Raw genomic sequence first — 24,327 nt, 5'->3', positions numbered from 1 at the left:
TTCTAGCAGCACTAGATACAATTACATCCAGATCAAAATATTGCAGGAAGGGAAATGATCAAAAGATTACATATTATTTCTATTTTAAATAATTTAAATCAAAATGCATATGATGGTTAGGTTTCATGTGAAATATTCAGAAACATGAATCGGGTATTTAATTGGAGGACTGCTTTGGCGAGCACCTCCACACCATCCCTCACAAGCGGGACATTCTGATGGCCAAACCTTTTAATTCCCATTCTGACATGTCAATCTACGGCCTCCTCTTGAGCCAAGATGAGGCCACCCTCAGGGTGGAGGAGCGACACCTTATACTCCGTCTGGGTAGCCTCCAACCTGATGGCATGAATATCGATTTCTCCTTCTGATAAACACATTTTCCCCCCTCCCCCCTTCCTCTATTCCCCACTCTGACCTTCCATCACTTGTCAGCTACCTATCACTTCTGCCTGGGGCCCCTCCATTAGGGAGTATTCTGGATTTAGGGGATATAAAAATACTAAGTTCGGCAGCAACAAGTCTTCAAACGGGAAAGTGGATTGCAGGTTGAATTCAAAATGCAACTCTGAACAAAGGTCTTCCTGGATCTGCAGACTAGGGTTGATTACCTGAGATGTCTGCATGTGCAAGAGTGCAGCTAGAGAGACGACGGGGATTAACATCCATTTTGGGTGTCTGGAGTGTTGGAGGTGTTTGAAAATTATATGTAATTCAAAGGATGCATTGTAACTATAAAATTGCCCTGCTGTTATCTTTGATCTTTAGCATATGAAAATGTCACGTAATATTGCGTCAGGCAGTCCTCTTCTTCCGAGAGTCTCTCCAGTATGATGCCAGCTTGTTAAATAAAGACTTCTATAACCACCAGCTTCAGTGACTCTCTGGTTACTTTATTCACAGTCACAACACCCTCCTCTCTTCTCTTTCTCCTACTGTCCACTGTCCTTACCTATCAGATTCTGTCTTCTCCAGCCCTTGACCTTTCCCACCCACCCAGCTTCACCTATCACCTTCCAGCTAGCATCCTTCCCTTCCCCCCCTATCTTTTTATTCTGGCATCTTCCCCCTTCCTTTCCAGTCCTGCGGAAGGGTCTCGGCCCAAAATGTCGACTGTTTAATCATCTCCATAGATGCTGCCTGACCTGCTAAATTCCTCCAGCATTTTGTGTGTGTTGCTTTGGAATACCAGCATCTGCAGACTTCCTTGTGAATAGGATATTTATGTGGCACAAGGTAATAAGGCATTTTAATATCAATTCATAGCGAAAGACTCATAAAAAGACATTATTAATTTGATATAATGCCAAAGTAGCTCTCAAATTCTATGGTAGCCTGGTCTTTTTAATGGACAATACTATGGGAATTTGAAAGGCTCTATTTTGTTCTGACCAAACTGGTGGAATGCTTAGAAATGGGATCATAGGGTTCCGCACTAGGTATATGCAAATATATTTAATTTAGAGTAAATTGTGGTGAATCGGGAAATTCACTTCATGGGAAATTGAACTAGACACTTGCTGTCAAGAACCACCAACGAGGGCTGAAGTAGATCCGAGGTCCAAGGGTGCAGTTGACGCTGTTACTACTAAAATAGACCGCTTGTCAAAACCCATTCTCAAGTCCTTCCACGTGCATTGCAGAAACCACTGTACAGATCAAACCAACATGTTGTATTTTCCTCATAAATTCACAATTCCAACATTTATGATCAGAAACAGCCGCTGATTTGTTACATATGAGTAATACACAGTTCCATCCTGAGAGTACTGTATACAATTAGATGTACAAAGGGAGCACAAGTTACAAATGCACCTGTAGAATAAGGCCCTCTTTTGCACCTAGTCCAACAGATGCTTTTGTCATCCTCCCCAGCTGCTTTCCACTGTCACGAGTTGCTATTCATTCTGGTCAGCAGTGCCAGAGGTAAATTTGCTCCAGCAATCCTGACTTTGGCTGCTTTCTACGTAGGGGCTTACACAAGTTCCCCATGACCACATGGGTTCTCCAGTTTCCTCTCACATCCCAAAGAGCTCACTGCTGCCAGGGAGGGAGGATTTCATTTATCAGGGGAGACTGGATGAACTTGATTTGTTTTCCTTGGACAACTGAGGAGGCTGAGAAAGGATATGATTAATGTAAACAGAATAAATATGGACAAAAAGAGTGCAGATCATGGGAAACATTTTGCTATTAACAAGCTATTCAAAACTAGAGGGCGTAGGTTTAGGGCAGGGGTTCCAAGCTGGGGTCTATGGACTCCTTGCTTAATGGTATTAGTCCATGGCATAAAAAAGGCTGGGAACCTCTGGTTGAGGATAACTAAGAAATTTGCAGTGTCCTCTTCAAAAGAAGACAAATATGATCTATTTTGGTTCATTAGCACTTTACAATAAACATGCTTATAAAAGACAAAGGATTCCTTATTAAGTTATCCACCAACTAGACTAGAACATAAAAGCATGGATGTAATGTTGAGTCTTTATGAAGCACTGGTGAAGCCTCATTTGGAGGATTGTGAGCAGCTTTGGGCTCCTTACCCAAGAAAGGATGTGATGCTACAGGAGAGGGTTCTAAGGAGGTTCACGAAAATGATTCCGGGATTGAAAGCTTGTCATAAATGGAACATCTGATGACTCTGGGTCACTACTCACTGGAATTCAGAAAGATGACGGGTGAGCTAATTGAAACCTATCAAATGCTGAAACGCCTCGATAAAGTGGATGTTTGGAGGATGTTTCCTGTGGTGGGGGAGTCTCAGACCAGAGGACATAGCCTCAGAATAGAGGAACGTCCTTTTAGAGTGGAGATGAGGAGGAATTTCTTCAGCCAGACAGTGGGGAATCTGTGGAAGCTATTGCCACAGGCGGCTGTGGGGGCCAAGTCATGGTATACTTAAGGCAGAAGTTGTTGGATTCTCAGGGTGTGAAGGGATATGTGGAGAAGGCAAGAGTTTAAGAACGAAAATGGATCATCCATGATGAAATAGCAGAGTAGATCTGATGGGCCAAATGGCCTAATTCTGCTCCTGTATCAATGATCTTATGGCCTAACCTCTTCTCACATATTCACTTCATTTGCTTAATTACCTTTCTCAATTTTGCTCTGCAGCTGGACACCGCATTTGAAACCAGCATAAACTTTGCGATAGCAACCCCTGGATATCAGATCTGTTATCACACAGCGTAATGACCAAGGGCTGCTATCGTCAGGCATGAAAATAACTGAGCTGCAGCCAATGTTTTGCCGGCTGCTTCTAAATAGCATTTGAGGTCTTCCAAGGAATTGGGAGAGAATCACGTGCACATGTAGATACGTAACTCTAAGCCCAGTGTTTGGGGAAGTAGCCTTGTGTCATTGGTGCTCTTCCATCAAATTCTTTCAGTAGAACCATCATGGAAGCTTCATCACGCAGGATCAGAGAACAAGTGTAACTGAGCCTCCTGGTTCCAGTTACCGAAAATAGACAGTGAGTATCCTTCCAAGACAGCCAGCAGAGCTCCTGCTCCTGAATCAAGAGGCAGCACGCGAAGGCCCAGCGACCTGCCATCAGCAGAGGGAGTTATGCATTCATTGTCACATTCAGGACAGCAGCTCAGCCCTTGATGATAAACACGTGACTGACACAACGCGAGAAGCAGGAGCCGAGCTGTCTCTCTGCTCAGAGTGTGAATTCTGAACGAAGATGATGACCCGGATTCAGATTTATTTAACATATGCATATCAGAACATACAGTGAAATGCATCCCAGGACTCTACCTGACTTCTAACTTCTCCAAGTGAGGCGATTGAAACAAGTGCTGATGCAAAGAGCCCCAACTAAAGTGGAAAATGAGTGATTGGGAGCCAAGAGCAGTGACCTAACAGGAGACTTAGAGGCCTGGCTACCTAGATTTGAATCAGGCTGGGAATGAAAATGATTACCTTGTGCTCGAGTGTTGGTTGGGTTTGGACTGGCCTGAATGCTTGGAAGTTAGCTAACCACCTATTTCCTCCTGCCTGTAGTTCTGAGTGAAGTGGGCATGCGATCGCAGTCCAGGTCTGTATAACACAGCACAGAGGTGCAGATTGTAGAGACAGGCCTCACAGCTCCAGGGATCCGCGTTCAGTCATGACCTCCGGTTCTACTTGTGTGGAGATTGTGCATTCTCCCTGTGATCATCTGGGTTTTCCCAGAGTGCACTGGGCAGCTGAGTCATTTAGCCTCTGTAAGTTGCCCTCACTTAACTATATTATACAGTAAGAACTTACTGCGATTCACCTTTTTTTCTATAATTATTTATTGCAATGTATTACTGTCACAAAGACTACACATTTCACAACATACACCGGTGATATTAAACCTGACTCTGATATAACAACTTGTACGACAAGTGCTTTGCTCATGGCCACAGATAGCTGTGAACACAGCTAAGCACATCAGTGAGACCGGACTACCCTATAGTCTGTCTATACTTTCCACTGCCCGAGTAAAAGGAGACAGCTTCACCCAACCACTCCAGACCATTCTCTCTTTTCCCCTCTCCCAAGACGAGGAAGATACAAGAGCCTGAAAGCACATTCCACCAGTCTCAAGGGCAGGTTTTGTCCCACGGTTACATTACTCTTGAACTGACCTCTTACATGATAAAATGGACAATAGCCTTACAATCTACTTTGTTGTATACTGTACCGCACGTTCTCTGTAGCTTTTTCGCCTCATTCTGCATTGCTATTATTTTAATTTGTTCCACCTTAATGCACTGTGTAATGATTTGATCTATATGAACAATATGCAAGACAGATTTTCACTGTGCCTTGGTATATGTGACAATAATAAACCAATACCAATCTCAGTCCTGAGAGACTTTGTTCAATATACGCTGCCCTTCTCTAATACCTTGGTAGGCCATTTTAAAGTAATGATGAAGCTGAAATCACAGAAAATCCAGAAATCTCCTCCTTTGAAGGACATTTAGAAGCAATCCAGAAAGATCACCGATGCTGAGTTTCATTTCTGATTTGACACTAAACTCCTCATCTGAGATTTGAACTTTGTTTCCAGCTCACTGTCCAGGCCCCTGAATACTAGTCCAGTAGTACTTATCAACTTGAAACATTAACAAGAGAAAATCTGCAGATGCTCGAAGTGCAAACACACACAAAATGCTGGAGGAACTCAGCAGGCCAGGCAACATCTATGGAAAAGAGTACAGTCAACATTTCTGGCCCAGACCCTTCAGCAGGATTGGTGAAGGGTCTTGGCCTGAAATGTCTGTACACTTGAAACATTAACTCTTTCTCTTTCTGCAGATGCTATCTCATCTGCTGAATCTTTTTAGCATTTTGGTTTATATTTTCAGCGTTTACAGGTTTTTTTTAGATTTTCACGCTTCCATACCTTTCTTTTCTTGTTTCTGGCCTGAGTTCAGTCTAAGGCAGTTAAAGGAGAATCCAACAAGTTAACACCCCTAAACCTTTAAGGATTAGTTAAGAAAGCAGCTTTAAGCACTGTGTATTCGGCTAGATAATCAGCCAGATGAATTGATCCAGCCTTCGCAATTTCCTCTCGATGGTCATTCCCATTTCAGAAGAGTGAAAGGCAGCAATTATTTCTTCAATAAAACCCAATTTAAATATAATCAATGACACACCTCTGCAGAAGGATGAGGAACAGACGTCCAAATGTATCCAAGATGAACTCAGAAGTCAATGTGATTGGTCCAGTTTCTGTTGCCACTTCTACTTATGGCAAAGGTAACTGCTGTCCAACAGCACAACTCCACTCAGCATGATTGCTAACATCTGCCCTGGTATCTATAATTGAATGCTGCTGTCTGTCAAGGGCTAGTCAAATCTCTTCACATTTGTATTCCTGCCTCTTGAGGTTAAGGTGGACCTTTGGTACTTGTGAAATAGTTTCTGGTGAAATTTGTACTTGGATATCCAAGTCACTCAACTCCAAGTCTTTCCACATTTGTGCCTTATTGATCTAAAGTAGATGAAGTTTGCCTTGGTAAAATTAAATTTCTATTAGCTGCTGGAGACCTGCTAGGAAAAGTACTCACTAAGAACACATATAAGATTTGATTCACTTACCCCCTGGTACTTGTTCCATAAAGATCTTGATGTAGCCATTTTCTGAAACTGAACCAAGGTACTGGACAATATTTCGGTGCTTAAGATATTTGTGCAAAGCTATCTCTTCGTGAAGAGGCTGGGAGTATCTAGGAATGAAAACAAAGAGAACCACTGAAGCCAAATTTCCAGTGTGTTACGCATTCACTAACATTTACAATTGTTAAAGGAAACTTAATTGTCCAGGTGAGAGGATCACTACAGGGGAATCTTTTCCACCCAATATCTGTGCCAAGCACTTTTAGATTAAATACAGATACAGTCAGTACAAAAATAACTTATTTACTTGTGAAGATCTTCTGAAACGTAAGGGATATTTTTGTAATTCAGTGGAAGTTAGTTTTGTTTTTGTGTTGCTTTTGCTAAAAACTAGTAAGCACACTGAAATTCATTGTTATGCAATTTATTTGGGCTTTTCCCATGGGGGGGGTAAGTTGTGGTTTGGCAGATGGAACTGGCTGTCATATGGCACCTTCCACTTAGAGACAACCCTCACTTATAGTCATTCAGGCAACTGAGATACAACCTGGCAGAATTCATAAATCACTACCAAAAAGGTGAGAAACAATAAAATTCAGTCTCATGGATGTTAAGTAAATAAATAAACATTATTTTTTAATGTCTTGAGTCATGTTTCCCAACATACGCAGCTCCACACTACAGAAATTTGTGATACGGACTCTCTTCCAGGAACATAACCTGCTCTAATGCCTTTATTGACATCAGATCAGAATGCTTATAGCCAATAAATCCATCTAGTAACAATCAGAGTTCACATTGAGAACCATTGTTCTCTTACTCATTCTGAAGTTGCTTTAGAATTCCACTTCTGCCAGTGTGTATTGATACCCTCATCTTGAATGTGAGGAAATCAGCCCCTGCAGGTTCCCATCAATTTCCTGGAAACCTATGATGGCCAGAAGCATTGGAGTGAAACGGTTTTCTCAGGTATAAATGACCTAGATCATTACTAATGGCACATCCAAATTTCCTGGACCCCTCTGCACCCCTTTGGCAAGAATGTGATTTTTATTAAGTTCCTGTCCTGACAATGATAAGACTCTGGTCAAAAGGCTATCAAATTGAAGTCCCACATCAAAAACTTTGAAATAATCACTGGGATTTAGACCCCATTGCAAAGGAGTACTATCCTGCCAAAGGTGCTGTCTTTCAGATAAAAATATTACACTGCTGCACTATCTGCTCTCTTGGGTGAACAAAGCAAGTTCTGTGGCTCTATGCAAAGAGCAAAAGAACCTGCTTATAGACTTATCGCTGAACCAATTCAGTAATGTGAACCGGATTTACCAGTCACAAATGCAGTATTGATTGTCAAACATTGTTGTACACAAAATGGCACATTACAATTTAATTATCACAACAACAACTGTTTTTTTGTATTGGATTGGCTAGAAACATCCTAAGGTGCCTTAGGATTATGAAAGACATTATATGACTATTACCGTGCACTGGAATGTCTCCAGCACCTCTCTACAATCAATGGTGCCTTCCTCATTGCTTAATTAGGACTGTTTTGATCAGTACTGATTTGCAAACTGAAACAAAGCTAGACTTGATCTGACAGCAGAGAGATTTATTGCTCCAAAACAGATTTCCAATTACCACATATGCCCCTATTGCAGATTTATTCAGCTAACGAATAGATAATTGGCCTTCCAATGTATTAGTTAAGCAGAACATATTCCCATTAAATGGAATCAAATTTTTGAAAGACCATAGTGCCATAGAACATTACAGCACAAAAACAGGCCTTTTGGCCCTTCTTGGCAGTGCCGAATCATTTTTCTGCCTAGTCCCACTGACCTGCACCTGGACCATATCCCTCCATACACCTCTCATCCATGTACCTGTCCAAGTTTTTCTTAAATGTTAAAAGTGAGCCCGCATTTACCACTTCATCTGGCAGCTCATTCCACACTCCCACCACTCTCTGTGTGAAGAAGCCCCCCCCCCATGTTCCCTTTAAACTTTTCTCCCTTCACCCTTAACCCATGCCCTCTGTTTTTTTTTCTCCCCTAGCCTTAGTGGAAAAAGCCTGCTTGCATTCACTCTATCTATACCCATCATAATTTTATACACCTCTATCAAATCACCCGTCATTCTTCTACGCTCCAGGGAATAAAGTCCTAACCTATTCAACCTTACTCTGTAACTCAGTTTCTCAAGTCCCAGCAACATCCTTGTAAACCTTCTCTGTACTCTTTCAACCTTATTAGTATCCTTCCTGTAATTTGGTGACCAAAACTGCACACAGTACTCCAAATTCAGCCTCACCAATGTCTTATACAACCTCACCATAACATTCCAACTCTTATATTCAATACTGTACTTTGATTTATAAAGGCCAATGTACCAAAGGCTCTCTTTATGATCCTATCTACCCGTGATGCCACTTTTAGGGAATTATGTATCTGTATTCCCAGATCCCTCTGTTCTACTGCACTCCTTGGTGTCCTACCATTTACCTTGTATGTTCTACAAGACATATAATGTTTGCATCTATTCAATAAACTCTGGTGCCTTGGCAGTGACAGTTGCAGGTTTTTATTTTCACCATCAACCACATAAATTTTATCCAGAAAATACAATCAATTTCACATCAATGAGGTGTAGCATCAGTGAATATCAAATTCCACAGGATAACTGAATAGTGGAGGCCACCATTCAACCCATCCTGTCAGGACAAAATGGATCCATTTAAACAAGTGAAGGCATTTTCATAACACATAGCATAATTCAAAATAAAACACTGCAGATGTTGGAAATCTGAAAAGGAAATAGAATCTAGAAATACTCAGCAGGGTAGGGAACATCTGTGAAAGGAGAAATAGTTAAGTTGAAACATCTGAGACTTTTTGTTAGAACCACATGGCTGCATTTGTTTGGAACCTAAAGACAGGAGAGGGAATTATTTAATTATTTCTTCCCATTGATGCTTTTTTTCAATCATTGCAATTCCCCTCCCGGACAAAAGGGCATGCTTTGAACTAAATTAGGCTACTGACACCAACAGCTGAACAAAATTTCAAAGCTTTTGACATTCTCAATTATTATTGTTATTAGTTGCAGGGATTCCTTTAACTTTATGCAAAAATACAACAAATTCAAGTATAATTATCATTCATCCGTACAAGAATATAGCCAAACAAAATAGTGTTGCTCTGAGGCCAAGGTGCAGCACATAGCGCAAATGAACAAAGAGTACATATAGTTCCAATTTCAGAAAAACATAAAGCCACAAAGAAACAAAATAATATAGCCAGGTCCCTGAGTCCATGACTGTAGATTGATTGCAAGTTGTCCTGGTTCAGTTTGTTCTTCCACTGAGCAAACACTAGAGGGCAGCACCGAGCAAACAATGGAGAGTAGCGCCAATGGGAGGGGATAGCCCCCAATCCGGTACTCATTCCAGCATGCCCACAGAGGCCCTGCTCTCTCCCACCCCACCTTGGTGTCTCCTCCCCTCCAGGACTGCAACAGGCCTGGAAGTTGCCACAACCGAGACAACGCAGCTCCCCTGCTGTCGGTTTTGCCAATGAACCAGACTTGCAGTATTCTACATTACCAATGCCAAGCAATAGGGTCTTCGGATCACAACGTTCAGGACAATCACCCGCACTGCACACCGTCCAATGGTACACAATAAGTCCAGTTGACAACACAACCGCAGTACACAATAAACAAGTCACTTTGTAGTAGCTTCCCAAAAAGGATATTTTTATTAAGCAGGAAAAACAAATAATTGATATTCTGATCAGAACTGATGGGAAAGTGTTTTTAATGTATTAACTATACTATTTTACAATTGCCACTCTCTTGTGACGTGTCAAGATTTAATCAGCTCTTCAGCACACTCTGGTATAAACTCACCACCGGAAGATCAAAGCGGACAATCATCTAGATTACATCACTTGGGAACAAACATGCTACCCATGAAAATTGTGTGCTGTGCTATGTACTCTGTGTCAAACAATAATGCCCAAACTAATTTCCACCTGCAAGAAATCTCCTTTCACTTCACCTTGGGACCAGATTGGAATATGACTCTTACTACCTATTTATATTTGCAGCCTCAGTGCCAAGTCATTATACTATTTCAAACTGACCTACAGTCGTAATGTGACACTGGTAATCTGCTTGGATACAAAATTAAAACTCGAGCAAACTTGATGTGACTGCAAGCCAAGGACTTCATGTTGCTCACAACCAACCTGACTGTCACCAGAAATACAATAACACAAACATACTGTTGTCCAGAATCCTGACCTTTTGCCTCACCCTGACACTGCTGGAGCCCCTTATATGCATAGACTTTAAGAGTTCATTGCTCCAAAAGCCATTTACTGAGTTTCTTTACCTTCAATCTTCTTCCAATCAAATTCACCAGCTATCTGTGCCTGGGACCTCCTGAACCCCAGTCAGATCTCTCCACCCCACTCAGCAGCGTCTTTCCCCAATGATCCTTGGAGAGAAACTATCTAAAAGAGTGACAAAGATCCACATTATAAAGTATTCAGGCAGCCTGGCTCAGCCTGAGCAACCAGACGTATAACGTTCTGCAGAACTGATCTGAACCCAATATTCATAGCTGGGTCCCACTGATTTAAGTTGGTGATGCAGGCTCCATGCAAAGACATCCACAAGGTCAACCTCAAAAGCACTGTCGCCTTTTGTAGCAGTGTGAATAATAACAACACAGAAACAAAAAGTCTGAAATAAGAACAGAACAATTTCGGCAGGTTATGCAGTATGTACATGGTTCTATGGTTCTATGTACATATGGAAAAAGTAATTCATAACTCTAGACCCATGCTCCCAGCTCACTGAAAACAAGAGTTGAAACAGCCCTTGCAGTTGGTAGAGATAAAACTTTCACCTTATTGGAGTCAAAACCAAGATTCAGACAAGAAAAGAGCACTTACAACCCATCTCCCTTTTTGGATTTTTAATTAAAAAAGAAACTTTCTCACCTGCATCCACTTCCCTGCTCCAGTCCCTAGCTAGAAATATCCAATTAACAAGATCACTATCTATTCATCATTAATGACCATGTTCATCATTAGTAACTGTAGCTTGATTAACAGGCCAGGCAGTGTCGGCTGAGAGAAATAGATGCTTCATGTCAATGACCTTTCATCAGACATCTCTGCGTGAACCTGCTGAGCATTAATAACGCTTTCTGCTTCTCTGTCACATATCCAGGAATATGCAATATTTTACTTCTACAAAGTTACTGAGGTTTAGCAGAGTTGTTAAATTGGTCTATTATTGTCACATACTTGGCTACAATGAAAAACTTACCTTGCATACAATTCACACAGATCAGTTCATTACAACAGCACAGTGAGGTAGCATAAGGTAAAATAAAAACAGTTATTATAAGGTGTTGCAGTTACAGAGGAAGTGCAGAGAAAGTGAAAATAAGATCCAAGAATGTGTCCATTTTATCATATTGGCGAACTGTCATCACTACCTCCTCCCATAGATGCTGTCTGGCCTGCTGAGTTCTGCCAGCATTTTGTGTTTTTATTTATTTCCATCATCTGCAGATTCACTGGTGTTGCCTTGGTATGTACTTTTGGGCTTTTGTATCTTTGCCCAGTGTGAGGGAGGAGAAGAGAGAGTGTCTTGGAAGAGTGGGGTCTTGGATTACACTGCCTATTTCACTAAGGCAGTGAAAAGTATAGACAGGGTTCATGGAGCAGAGGCTGGTTTCTGTGTTGTGCTGAGCAAAGCTCACCTCTCTGCAGTTTCTTGTGGTTATGGGCAGAGTAGTTACCGTACCAGGCCCTGATGCATCTGGAAAGGATGCTTTCTCTGGTGCATCAATAACAATTATTGGGGGTCAAAGGGGACATACCAAATTCCTTTAGCTCCCTGAGGAAGTAGAGACACTGGTGCACATTATTAGCTGTAATACAAACGTGGCTGGACCAGGACGGACTATTGGTGTCGTTCACTCCTTGGTACCTGAAGCTCTCAACCCTCTCAGTCTCAGCACTTTTGATGTGAACAGGAGCATGCACACTGCACCCCCTTCCCGAAGACAATGAGCAATTTGCTAGGTCAAATGGGAAGAGACAGTACACTGCCTAGAACAAGACCCTTAACAGTGTTGAGAAGCAGAAGGATCTTGCTGTCCATGTTCACAGCTCCCTGAACAGTTAATAGAGTGGTTAAGAAGGCATGTGGCATGCTTGCCCTCGTTAGTTAAGGCATTGAGTTCAGAAGTCAAAAAGTTATGTTGCAGCTTTATAAAACTCTAGTTAGGCTGCACACAGTTCTGGTTGCCCCATTTATTTAACATAAGCGTAACATAGGCACCCTTACTGTTCCGATACTCCTGTGATGGGAGTGGCGCCAGGGAAATGGTGTCTGTTTCTGCAGTAGGTGAAACTCAGTGGCTCGAGGTTGTCTGGAAGGGTGGAGTTAATACATGCCATGATCAGCCTCTCAAATGACTTCGTAATGGTGGACACCAGGACCACCATGTGGTAGTCATTTAGGCACGATGCCTTGTGTATTTTAGGTACCGGAATCTTCTTAAAGCAGGTGGAAATCTCAGACTGAAGCAGGGAAAGGTTAGAAATGTCCGCAAACACCCCTGCCTGCTTATCAATATAGGATCTAAGGACACAGTCAAGGACCCAATCTGGGCCCAATGCTTCCAGCAGGTTCACTCTCCAGATCCTACATCTACAACAGTGGCTGTGGGTTCAAATTGGAGGCTGTCAGAGCTAATGGTGACAGACTAGTCCCCTTTTGTTTAAAATGTTCATTAAATGAATTAAGCTATATGGAGTGTGCGAGGCTGCAGCCCCTTTTTGCGTATCTGCAAGGGCTGTTTCTCGCCTTCTCGTTACACTTTAGCTCCACCCTATTCATTTACGGTCATCCAGTAAGGAGGGGTCATGGAGGGATGAGGATGTCCCTGTCAACTTGCTCCTGGGCCTGGCGAAATCAGGCATCCATGAGTCCTGGAAATGGGTGGTGGATAGATCTGCCCAAGCAGAGAGCCTGGCAATGTTTAGGGGGTATGCTGGTGTCTGGGTAACCACTGAGAGGGAACATGGGCCGTCCATGGCACCACAGACGCATTCCAGGACCATTGGGCTCTGCGGGGGAGTAGTGCCACCATTGACAGGGATGGAAACATTTTTGTTTAATGTCATTTGTCTAGTAGTCATGTTAAAGCCATTCCTCTTCCTTGCTTTAGAAAAACAGGACTCGAACCTGTACCCAAGAGATCAAAACTCTTAGTACTTCCAATTATACTATTTCCTAAGTAAAGTCAGCTAATCTTAAGCTCTTGGGCCCATACCCCAGTAATTGTGTTAGTCACTGGTTTGTATATATTGTTGCACTGAATCTGTAATAAATATATTTTGTAAAAAAGAAAAGCTCATTGGGAAGGCATGTTGTTGGGACTTCATCCTGGTTCCCCAACAGAGCATGTAAGCCCTGTTGCAATTAATAGCTGGTCTGTTACTTGAATTTGGACTGGTGTTGTTTTTTGACATCCTGATAGTTAGGTTAATTTACCAAAACCTATTCCATCAAGCAACCTAGAATTCAAAGTCCACAACTGTACCATGAAGTTTGACAAAGCAGTAAAATGCTTATAGTGAAATTGCAATTTATGGTGCAAAATACTGAAACAAAAGTTATCCAAAATCATTGTGAAAGGAAATGAGATTTATGGGAATATTTTTTCAAGGTTTCTAATGACAATTCTTCACAATTACACATCTTTATTGTGTTAGAACGTTACGTAAAATTTAGCACAGTTGTACACACCGTATCACTTTTCAATTAGCAAGAACACAATTAATATTATAGAAAAATATCACTATTGTAATGCAGAATATTAACTGACTCAGTAATGCAATGATTTCACCTGACTGTCATCAATTATTATCATGGAACCTATTGTGGGATGTTTTGGCAAAACGCCAAAGGGCCAAATGATTGCTTCTGTTTTTATCATCCCATGATATGTAGATACTTTCAGTGTATGCAAAAGTAACTCTGATACTTATCAACAAAAAAAGGAAGCAAGTACTATTTTCCACTGAATGATATAGGCGCTGACCCTGGACCAATATGAAACTGGCTGCCTAACACTCACCTACTATCCTTCTCTGGTATTTCTTTGATGGCTATTCTCACTTGATTGCTGAGATCCCGCCCGGCGTAGACCACTCCATATGTTCCTCTTCCTAACACCACCCGTTCTTCAGACTCTTCGTACTCGTACTCATACTGAAACATAAGGGAAGGGAGAAGATAATTAATCTTTAGCCATATACTGGAATGACTGGTTCCAGTCTCGGTACAAACACCCAAAATAAACATGTTCCAGTCCTTCCATCCAGGCTGCACTGGGGGAGCACTGCACTGTTGTAAGTATGATCTTTTTAATCCAATTATGCTATGAGAAAACAGAAACTGAGAGATTGAATAAATGAATGTGGCCTCCGTTAGTCACAGTTGACCATGGATGCTACACCTTAACTGTCTAGATATGCAACCCTGGGCAGTACAGGATGTAGAGCAAACTGTTGTCCATGTAGCAGACTCCCCCGTCTATAGATTGATGAACCCAAAGGAACGGCAGAGCCCGATACAGTTTCTTACCAGCGGTGTCACAAGAGTTGGCAATCAGCATTGAACTCAACATAGGATTGCCTTAGGGACTCCAGCTCTGGATTTTTCCCTCAGGGTTTACTCCCAAAGCCTTCCCCATGAGTGTGTATAGCTGCAAGGCAGCAGAGGTTTGAGAACAGAGCTTTCCTTCTCCAAGATGAGCTGCTAACCATGGCTGACAAGCCCCATCTGCCCAAAGCAACTCATTTTAAGGCACCGGTAACCCACCTTTGCCCATTCTCCTGTCAGTAGACACAGTTCTGTCAGACTTAGTAACTAGGCCACATATGAAGAACCTGGACATGGTTGTCAAAGTCTATTTGAGTCATATGCCATTTTAAGCAGTCAATAGGTAGTGGGACCACTCCCAGCTATCAATAACAACCTTCGGGAACTAACTGAAAGACTGAGCTCTGACTAATATTTATTCTTCAACATCATATCAAGAACAAATTATTTTATTGTTTAAAAAACATTAATTATATTTGGTTTTATGTACCACAGAGATGCAAGTAAACAAAATTTAAGTGCTTGCATTGATTCTGGGCATGCGAAGGCACGGGGCTTTGATTCTGCTCAAAGAGTAGGACCTAACCTGCTGGAAAACTCCATATTATAAGAGGAGGCCCCCATCAGACAACTTCTGACAACTGTGACATTGCTTGACTGGGGTGGCCTCAGTAAGTCCTTTTGCTGAAATTATCTGGAGGTCTTCTGGGGTTCAGCTCGAAGATCAGACCTGGACTGCAAGATGGGTATATGCAGCCATCACTTGAAAATGAAATTAATCACTGGTTTGTTTTAATATACCAGCAAACCAGGATAACCCAGGTTATAGTTCAGGAAACTTTATCACAAGAGATTCCCATCTGAAGCATCGTTCTTCTCCTTCTTTGGTGTAGGGGGAGGGCTGTGACTGAGAATGGAAAGATCCTGGTTTAACCTGCGGATCTCACAGGCAATGTGCTCAGAGCATCACACTTTTGGGACAATGGACTATCTGTAAGGCAGAGCTCAAATGACAATTGCACAAACATCATGTTTATTTTACCATTTTGCAGTCAAGATGAGATTAGTTATCAAGAAACAAACAGCCACACACTCCATCTGCCTTTGACTTCTTTCCACATTTTTGCTGGAACAATTACAACTCCAGTGGCCACACCTAACTTCAATTTCTTCACCGCTATTAATTTTTTTTCCTCCTGAACTCCAATGAAGTCTCGGGGAGACCCAGTGTAGATGTAACCCTCTGAGCTACACAAGTCTCCTGAAAGCACCTCATGTGAATTCAGTGGAAAACATGGTTGAGAGCATCACTTGCTGGCTCTTGTGTACACAGCACCGTGCAGAGCACAGCCACAGTGAAGAACCATCGTACCTCCAGTGTCTCTCCCTCAGCATCAACCTCCAGTTTGGCACTGCTTGCCGCTTCGTTGTTGATTTCCTTTACCAAGCGGCAAAACCTGCAAAAGAGTTACAGAACTATGTAGGGCAGGTGTGAGCAAGTTTTAAGAAAACTCAGGTAAATAAAAGACATGGTCCAAAAGAAAAAAACAGAAGCAGAATGGCTCAAAAATTAACAGGTCTTCTTGCTGCACTCTTCCTGGTATCAGACTGGAGGCATCCTGTGCCAGACTGGGCTGCGTGAAACATTAGTAGCCTAATTCCACCTCCTGAACGTGATATGCTCCCCACAGTCTCTGAGGATGAAATGGAAAAGAAAGTAGAAAAGAACCTATTTCGTCCTGGAGTGCAGCAAGGACAGAGAGTAATGGTAAATTGGTTTATTTTTGCCCTATGTGCTGAGGTACAGTGAAAAACTTTGTTTTGTGTGCCATGTATAAAGATCATTTCATCTACAACTTCACACAAGCAATAACAGAATGTGGCACTCGTGGAGAAAGTGCAGCTCAGGCAGCCAATAAGGTGCAAGGTCATAACAAGGTGAGAGCACGTTTATCTTACTGATGGAAACTGTCCCTGTGCCTGACGATACGTGCTCTCAGGCTTTTATAACTTCTGCCCGACGGGAGGGGGAGAAGTGGAGAATGCTAGGGGTGAGTGGGGTTTTGATTAAGCTGTCTGCTTTACCAAAGCAGTGAGAACTTTAGACAGAGTCAGTGGAAGAGAGGCAGGTTTTCATGATGTGCTGAGCTGTGTCCACAACTCTCTGCAGTTTCTTACAGGTCACGGGCAGAGCGGTTGCCGTACCAAGCCATCTGGATAGGATACTTTCCTCTGGCACTGCGATAAAAATTGATGATGGTTAAATTGGCCATACCAAATTTCTCGAGCCACCCAAGGAAGAGAAAGCACCGGGTGAGCTTTGATGGTCAGGGTAACTATTCGGGTTGACCAGGGTGGGCTATTAGTGCCACTTACTCCTAACAGCTTGAAGCTCTCAACCCTCTTGATCTCAGCGCCATTGAGGTAAACAGGAGCGTGTGCACTGCCAAGCTAAAATTAGAGTTAAAATGTTTGGCAGAGATGCTCGGAAATATTCCTTCTTGTAGGAAGCAATGGAAATCTGGAACAGCACACAAATGTGACTAGGGACCAACTATAAATTTCATTCTCACTCAACAGTGAAACAGAGTGAAGGAGCTGTGTTGAAAGGAGACAGAGAAGACTAGTGAGAGAGGTCAGAGCGTTAAGTAGTATCGATGAGGGCAAAAAGATAGTCAAAACTTCATGTTGAGAGCCCACATCAGGAACAATGGGCAGCATAAAGAACTGAGGGAGAAGGATGAGGTTGGTGGGGGGGGAGGGGAGGGGAGCCTGGCAGGTGATAGGTGAAACCAAGTGAGGTGGAGATGGATCCACTGGAATGGAGAGAGGGGGAAGAGGGGGAGGGAGAGGGGGAGGGATAATGAAGGAACCAGACACCCTATGTTCCAGAGGGGAGACTGGGGACATCTCACTGGAAATTTCTATGCCCTTGAAGAAACTCTATGACCAGCTGGAATGGTTCCTTCAAGGGCAGAAGCTATCCTTTCAAGCTTGGATAACTCACCTGCTGCACTGTGCCTCGGTGGAGAAATAGATCTGAAAATCATCGGAGTTGTGATGGACGTAGAGGAAACAGCAGCGTTCATCACATTTCGAAATGCTGGAACGAAGACAGACAGGAATGCATGTCAGGTTTCTTTCCACATACCACCAGAGACGGCACTGTTCTACTGGAGGCCATGAGGGAGAACAGCAATGAGAACATCCACCCTCTAAAACTGCTTAAGAGCCAGCGAGCCAGATCTGGTGCTGTCAGTGTGGAGTTCACATCAACCTTCAACAGCTCTTACAGTAATCCTAGATTTGTTTATCTGAAGGAACTCAGCAGGTTGGAGGGAAATGGACGGTTGTCACTTTGGGCTGAGATGCTTCACCAGGACTGGGAGGGAAGGGAGCAGAAGCCAGAATAAGAAGGTAGGAGAGGGGGTGGGGCACAAGTTGGTAGGTGAAAAGTGAGTCTAGGCAAGAGAGGGAGGTAGGAGGGTTAGAGCAGGGGCAATGAAAGAGAATTATGTGTAAAGCTGGAAAGTGATAGTCGGAAGAGGCAAAAGGCTGAAGAAGAAAGAATCAAAGAGGAGAGGGTATTAGACCATGGAATAACGGAAGCTGACGGGGAAGCAGAGGGAGTGATGAGCAGGGGAGGTGAGGGGACCACTGGGATTGGGGAAAACAAAGGTGGGGGAGAGAAAGGAAAACAGAGGTAGTGTTTACCAGAAGTTATAGAAATCTATTGGGGATGTGAGGACATTGCAGTGAACATAAGGTTATTGCAGGTAGCAATCCCTTCCTAGTGCACGTATTTGATGATAGGCCTTACTGGTGCCTGCAGGCTGATGGGTCCTCAGGACCAGCTATGCACGGAACTTTCTAGGTCACCCAAATGAGTAAGTAATTTGGAGACTGCACTGCAGTATCTGTGATCTGGACCGAGTGAGGGAGGCTGTCATCACGTGAAATACAGTCCCTGATATTTCTACAGAAGTCAGCTCTGTTACCACCGTGCTGTCAATGAAACGTCAAGTAAAGAAACATGGATTTACACCGTGTTGTTTGAAGAAGGGAGAAACACCCTCAAAGAGGCACAGCATTAAAAAAATACTAAAGTTAGAGGTCATGGCAATTTGGTTTGAAAGGATTTTTATTAAATCCAAGGATGTTCTTACATCCTGCTACACAGATGCAGAAATAGTCCTAACCCGTCACTCATGTGCGTTACTGAGCAGCTGTCTGCTCTATACAGCAGCAGGAAGTTCCGTAGACTTAGAGATGTTTAAAATGTGTTAAAAATCCCTCAAGTTCCAATTTACTGATTAACAGAGTAGCTTGAGAAAGTCCCTGGAACGAGCAAACCCTTCAACATGCTGGCAGTGTGATCACAAGGCCCATGTGACAACTGAAGTAGAGAGGCCAAGATCACTCACTCGAGTCACGTCTCCCACCACTTGTAACTCACATGTCCGAACCTTTGGCTCTGAGAAAAGATACCAGCTGTCTGTCTATGCCTCTAATCATTTTTTATAAATTTCTATCAGGTTTCCCCTCAGCCTCTGCCGCTCCAGACAAAGCAGCCCTAGTCTGTCCATCTTCTCCTTATATGCTCTCTCCTCTTATCTTGGCAGCACCTCGGTAAACAACTTGGTAGTCTTTCTTGTCTTGGAATTACTTTTCAACAGCCATCATTCTCAACAGGTTTGTTTTCAAAATGTTTTATTCTACATACTACACTTCTTTTATTCAGACCCTTACACTGTGGGAGTTGCCAGACCCTAAGGCATCTTGCCTTTACTGCAAGCATTGCCTATTACACATAGAAACATAGAAAACCTACAGCACAATACAGGCCCTTCGGCCCACAAAGTTGTGCCGAACATGTCCCTACCGTAGAAATTTCTGGGCTTACCTATAAGCCCTCTATTTTTCTAAGCTCCATGTACCTATCTAAAAGCCTCTTAAAAGTCCCTATCGTATCCGCCTCCACCACCATTGCCAGCAGCCCATTCCATGCACTCACCACTCTCTGAGTAAAAAAACTTACCCCTGACATCTCCTCTGTACCTACTCCCCAGCACCTTAAACCTGTGTCCTCTTGTGGCAACCATTTCAGCCCTGGGAAAAAGCCTCTGACTATCCACACGATCAATGCCTCTCATCATCTTGTACACCTCTATCAGGTCACCTCTCATCCTCCTTCGCTCCAAGGAGAAAAGGCCAAGTTCACTCAACCTGTCTTCATAAGGCATGCTCCCCAATCCAGGCAACATCCTTGTAAATCTCCTCTGTACCCTTTCTATGGCCTCCATATCCTTCCTGTAGTGAGGCGACCAGAAGTGAGCACAGTAAAATGTACACTATACACGTGCACATATAACTTTGTATGCATTCACTTTCTAAAGCAAGGCCAACTGCTGATTTTTGCTTTTATGTGCTTACTGGTGCTATTTCACATACACTCACCTTATTCCTTTGATTGATGAGGATGTAAAATTCCATTCATAAATCCCCTTCTGTTAGGAGGATAACAATATTTATGTTAGTTAAACCAAACAATGAGGCAACACCACTTTCACTACCAATTGCCTACTCAAAGCATATCCAGGAGTATGCCATTGGCCCTCGATCTGGTTCACTGATTCACCAAATCAGATCTGAAACATCCAAACAACCCAACTTCAATTGCACATTACAATGCCAGAGTGGTTCACTAGTGCTATCAGTACATTTAGTGGGGCTGTTTTTGATGACAGTGAGTTGACTTTTAATGCAAAGAGATCTTCTGTCAAAACTCCCGAAGTCAAAAAGAAACTATTGATTGCATCTTGGACCTTGGGAATTAAACTCCAATAAATTTGATCAATCCTCTCCTAGACGAGCTACCAGATTGTTAGATGTTTTGTGGAACAAGTTAATTTTTTAACCAAGAGACAGCCAAATTGCAGTACATTCAATGACATGCTCACACCTGAAAGGCAATTATTTCAAAAACAAACTACAGCTCAGGTGGATGGTTAAGTATTGCTGCAGATCCACAACCCTGTGGGTTTTTCTGTTGTCTCTCCAGTGAACGATACCCTTCAATTCACATCTCCTCAGAAGGGATCTTGTGCAATCTGTGCATTATGTCAAGTACCGCACCAGCACCCTGGAAGACCTGGTCAGCTCCTTAAGTTCAACAGGGCAGCTTCCAAATAATGTAGTAATCTGGCCCTGTCTTAAAGTGATGGGAGTATAGATCTACACTGGCAAGGAGCACCAATATGGAAACCTCTAATGAAAACTACCACATTCTTCAGGTTCCTCAATTTTCTCAGCCCAGGTTTTGCCAAAGTACATAATAACAATAAATCAGAGTTACACTGTGAAAGAAATTTATCGTAGGTGTAAATGAGGCTACATGATTTGCTAGCTAGATGGTGAAAGATCCAAAATACAAGGGGATTTTGTAAGATGGAGACAATTTGCAGCAGAGTTGCAAAAAAAAAAAACTCCTCTCCAGCATCCAGGAATAGATTATTTGTCAGTTTGTGTCCTGTTCAAAATAGTGAGGAGAGAAGTTCACCTGTATTCATTTTCTTTTTAACCATCTATACTTTTTCACTCAAACACAATGGCTTAAAATGGAATATAAGTCAACGGGAGGTAACAACTCCTTCAATGGTTACCTTCGCAACTGAACGTGGATCGTTTACAAGTTGCAATGAAAATCATACTGGCCAAACTCAACCTTCTTGTCAACTAACAAGTGTACATACTGTAGTGTGTCCCTGGTATAGCTGCTGCCTCACACCTCTAGTGTTCTCTGTGTGGAATTTCTTTTCCCTCCACAATCAAATGGGTTTCCTCTGGGTGCTGCGGTTTCCTCCTACATCCTTAAGGTTGTGGATTTAAAAGATTTAAACATTAAAGATTAGCTTTATTTGTCACATGTATATCGAAACATACAGTGAAATCCGTCATTTGCGTCAATGGCCAACATACTCTGAGGATGTGCTGGGGGCCATCAGTCAATATTTAACTTCACATTAAATATTTCCTGTAATCTTGCCTGAGTGATGTAGAATTCCAGGAATTCACCACCCACAAAGAGAAGAAATTCCTAATAAGTTTTAGATCATTGCTCTCATCTAATGGTGGTGTCTTTTTTTTTGGTGTTCCCACAAATGGAAATACCTGCCTAGTTGTGACCTCTTAGGACAGCACATCTCAGTAAGATTACTCCACATACTTGTATAAAGAAAATGCGAATTAACCTGTTTTGCCATTTGTTAGAAGACAGCCCACATTCCAAGTTAAACTCTTCTTGGCCAACTCCAATGCTTCCAATGTAAACTTTAGCTTGTAGATGCAGCCTTAACAAAACCATGTACATATTTTTAAACTCCAATCCCTTTGTACTGATGGCCAGGCCCTTTATAATTTGCCTTCTGAACTGTGTGATGTACCAACATGCTACGGAGTAATGTCATTATCTTACTAAGCCAGTGATCGCTGGTCAGGTTTCAATTCCCGCTACTGTTTGTATGGAGTTGACATGTTCTCCCTGTGACCACATGGGTTTCCTCCAAATGCTCCAGTTTTATCCCACATTCCAAAAACGTATAGTTAGTGTTAGGGTTAGTGAGTTGTGGGTATGCTATGTTGACATCAGAAGCTTGACGACACTTACGGCTGTCCCCAACACAATCCTTGGAATTTGTTGTTCTTTGACACAAAGCAACATATCTCACTGGATGTTTAGATGTACATGTGACAACTCAAGGTAATCTTTATCTTTAATCTAACCCTAACCTGTAAGTCTTTGGAATGTGGGCGGTAACTGGTGCACTTGGAGGAGATAGGGAAATTGATTGGCCACTGTGAATTGCCTCTCGTGTGCTGATGAGTGGTAAAATCTTGGAGGAGCTGATGAAAGCGTGAAAAATCTATCATCCAGGGAAAAAGGAGAAGGCCTGCAATTCGTTTTGAAGCCTTGGGCATATCAGGTTAAAAGACAATGGCTATAATCAGATTAAGTGAACCTTCTGTCACACAGAGTACAATTAGACAAGTACCTTCAAACACACTGTACATAAGCACATAAAGGATGCAAGTAAACACATTGATTCATTTCTAGAAGGGACATTAGCAAAAACAATGGATAAATAAGAATCCAGCATGTGTTGTGATAATACTGGCAAAAATATTTCTCAATCTTACTACTACCTCAGAAGAGACATGCCATATGGAGATGGTCTTTTCTTCTGCTTCACTATTTATCGATATGTAGGATGGCTGATAGACATTGGTTGGCTCCAGAATAAGAACCTAAAACAAATCAAAGGAATTTGTCACTCATTAACTGTGTTCATAATGGTTTTTCAAGCTTGGTCTAAATTTGCACTGTGTAATACTTCGGTGAAATTCTATGCTATTTTAAAGGGAAAATGATCCAGCGGTTTCATGCAGTCTACCCCAGCACCATCCCTTAATGGATTAGATCAATTACTGGTAACGAATGGCATTGCTTCAAATGAAAACTATAGTTAAAGTAATGATTGTTATTGTTTTCTGCTGTTGCCAGCAAAACAGTGTGCTAATGCTAGTTATTAATAACACGACTGCTAAATAAAAGGATTGAACAATAAATAAACACAAGAAATTCTGCAGATGCTGGAAATTCAAAGTAAAACACACAAAATGCTGGAGGAACTCAGCAGGAAATGAACAAATAGTCAATGTTTTGGGCCGAGACCCTTCTTTAGGACTGGAAGGGAAGGGGAAGAAAGATAGCTAGAAGGTGATAGGTGAAGCCAGGTGGTTGGGCGAGGTCAAAGGAAGGGGAGAAGAGTGGACCACAGGTGAAAGGGAAGGAGGGGCACCAGTGGGAGATGATAGGCAGGGTAAGAAGAGGCAAGAGGCCAATGTGGGGAACAGAAGAAGAGGGGAGGGGGAGGGAAATTTTTTTTATCAGAAAAAAAAATTGATATTCATGCATCGATATTCAGGTTGGAGGCCACCCTAACGGAATATGAGGTGTTGTTCCTCCACCTTGAGGGTGGCCTCATTATGGCACAAGAGGAGGCCATGAATGAACATTTCAGAATGGGAATCGGAATACAAATGTTGGGCCATTTTGTTGGGAAGTTCCGCTTCTGGCAAATGGCGCAGAGGGGCTTGAAGAAGCAGTCCCCCAGTTTATGATGTTTCTCACCAGTGTAGAGAAAGCTGTGTCAGGCGTTCTGGATACAACAGGTTCGCAGCTGAAGTGATGCCTCACCCAGACTGTTTGAGGCCCTGAATGGAGCTGAGGGAGGACGTAAATGGGCAGACATAACACTTGGCTGCTTGGAGTGATATATGCCAGGAGGACAAACGGACAAGGGAATCGTTGAGGGAACAATCCCTGTGGAAAGCAGAGAGTGGGGGGAGAGATAGTGATATGTTTAGTGGTAGGATCCCTTTGGAGATGGGGAAAGTTGTGGAAATTGATGCATTGAATTCAGAGGCTGATGGGGTGGTAAGTAAGGACAAGAGGAACTCCATCACTATGAAGGT

The 24,327-nt window shown here is 42.5% G+C and overlaps 1 protein-coding gene across 4 annotated transcripts in view; it reads right to left on the bottom strand.

Annotated features, from left to right (window-relative positions):
- Positions 1-24,327, bottom strand: part of LOC140727894 (mitogen-activated protein kinase kinase kinase 15-like) — a 136,581-nt gene that overhangs the window by 41,242 nt on the left and 71,012 nt on the right. For 3 of the 4 annotated variants that reach the window (XM_073045829.1, XM_073045832.1, XM_073045831.1), the window contains exons 10-15: positions 22,993-23,097; positions 20,251-20,300; positions 17,801-17,896; positions 16,166-16,250; positions 14,267-14,400; positions 6,079-6,206 (exon numbers count right to left, since the gene is read on the bottom strand). In XM_073045829.1, the coding sequence (XP_072901930.1) occupies positions 6,079-6,206; positions 14,267-14,400; positions 16,166-16,250; positions 17,801-17,896; positions 20,251-20,300; positions 22,993-23,097 (598 nt within the window). The remainder of the gene's footprint in view (positions 1-6,078; positions 6,207-14,266; positions 14,401-16,165; positions 16,251-17,800; positions 17,897-20,250; positions 20,301-22,992; positions 23,098-24,327) is intronic. The other variant, XM_073045830.1, reaches the window with a different exon arrangement.

This window comes from Hemitrygon akajei, chromosome 5 (assembly GCF_048418815.1).
Source record: "Hemitrygon akajei chromosome 5, sHemAka1.3, whole genome shotgun sequence".
Lineage (NCBI taxonomy): Eukaryota > Metazoa > Chordata > Chondrichthyes > Myliobatiformes > Dasyatidae > Hemitrygon > Hemitrygon akajei.
The sequence above is the reverse complement of the archived record's forward strand: the minus strand, read 5'-3'. Positions and strand labels throughout refer to the sequence as shown.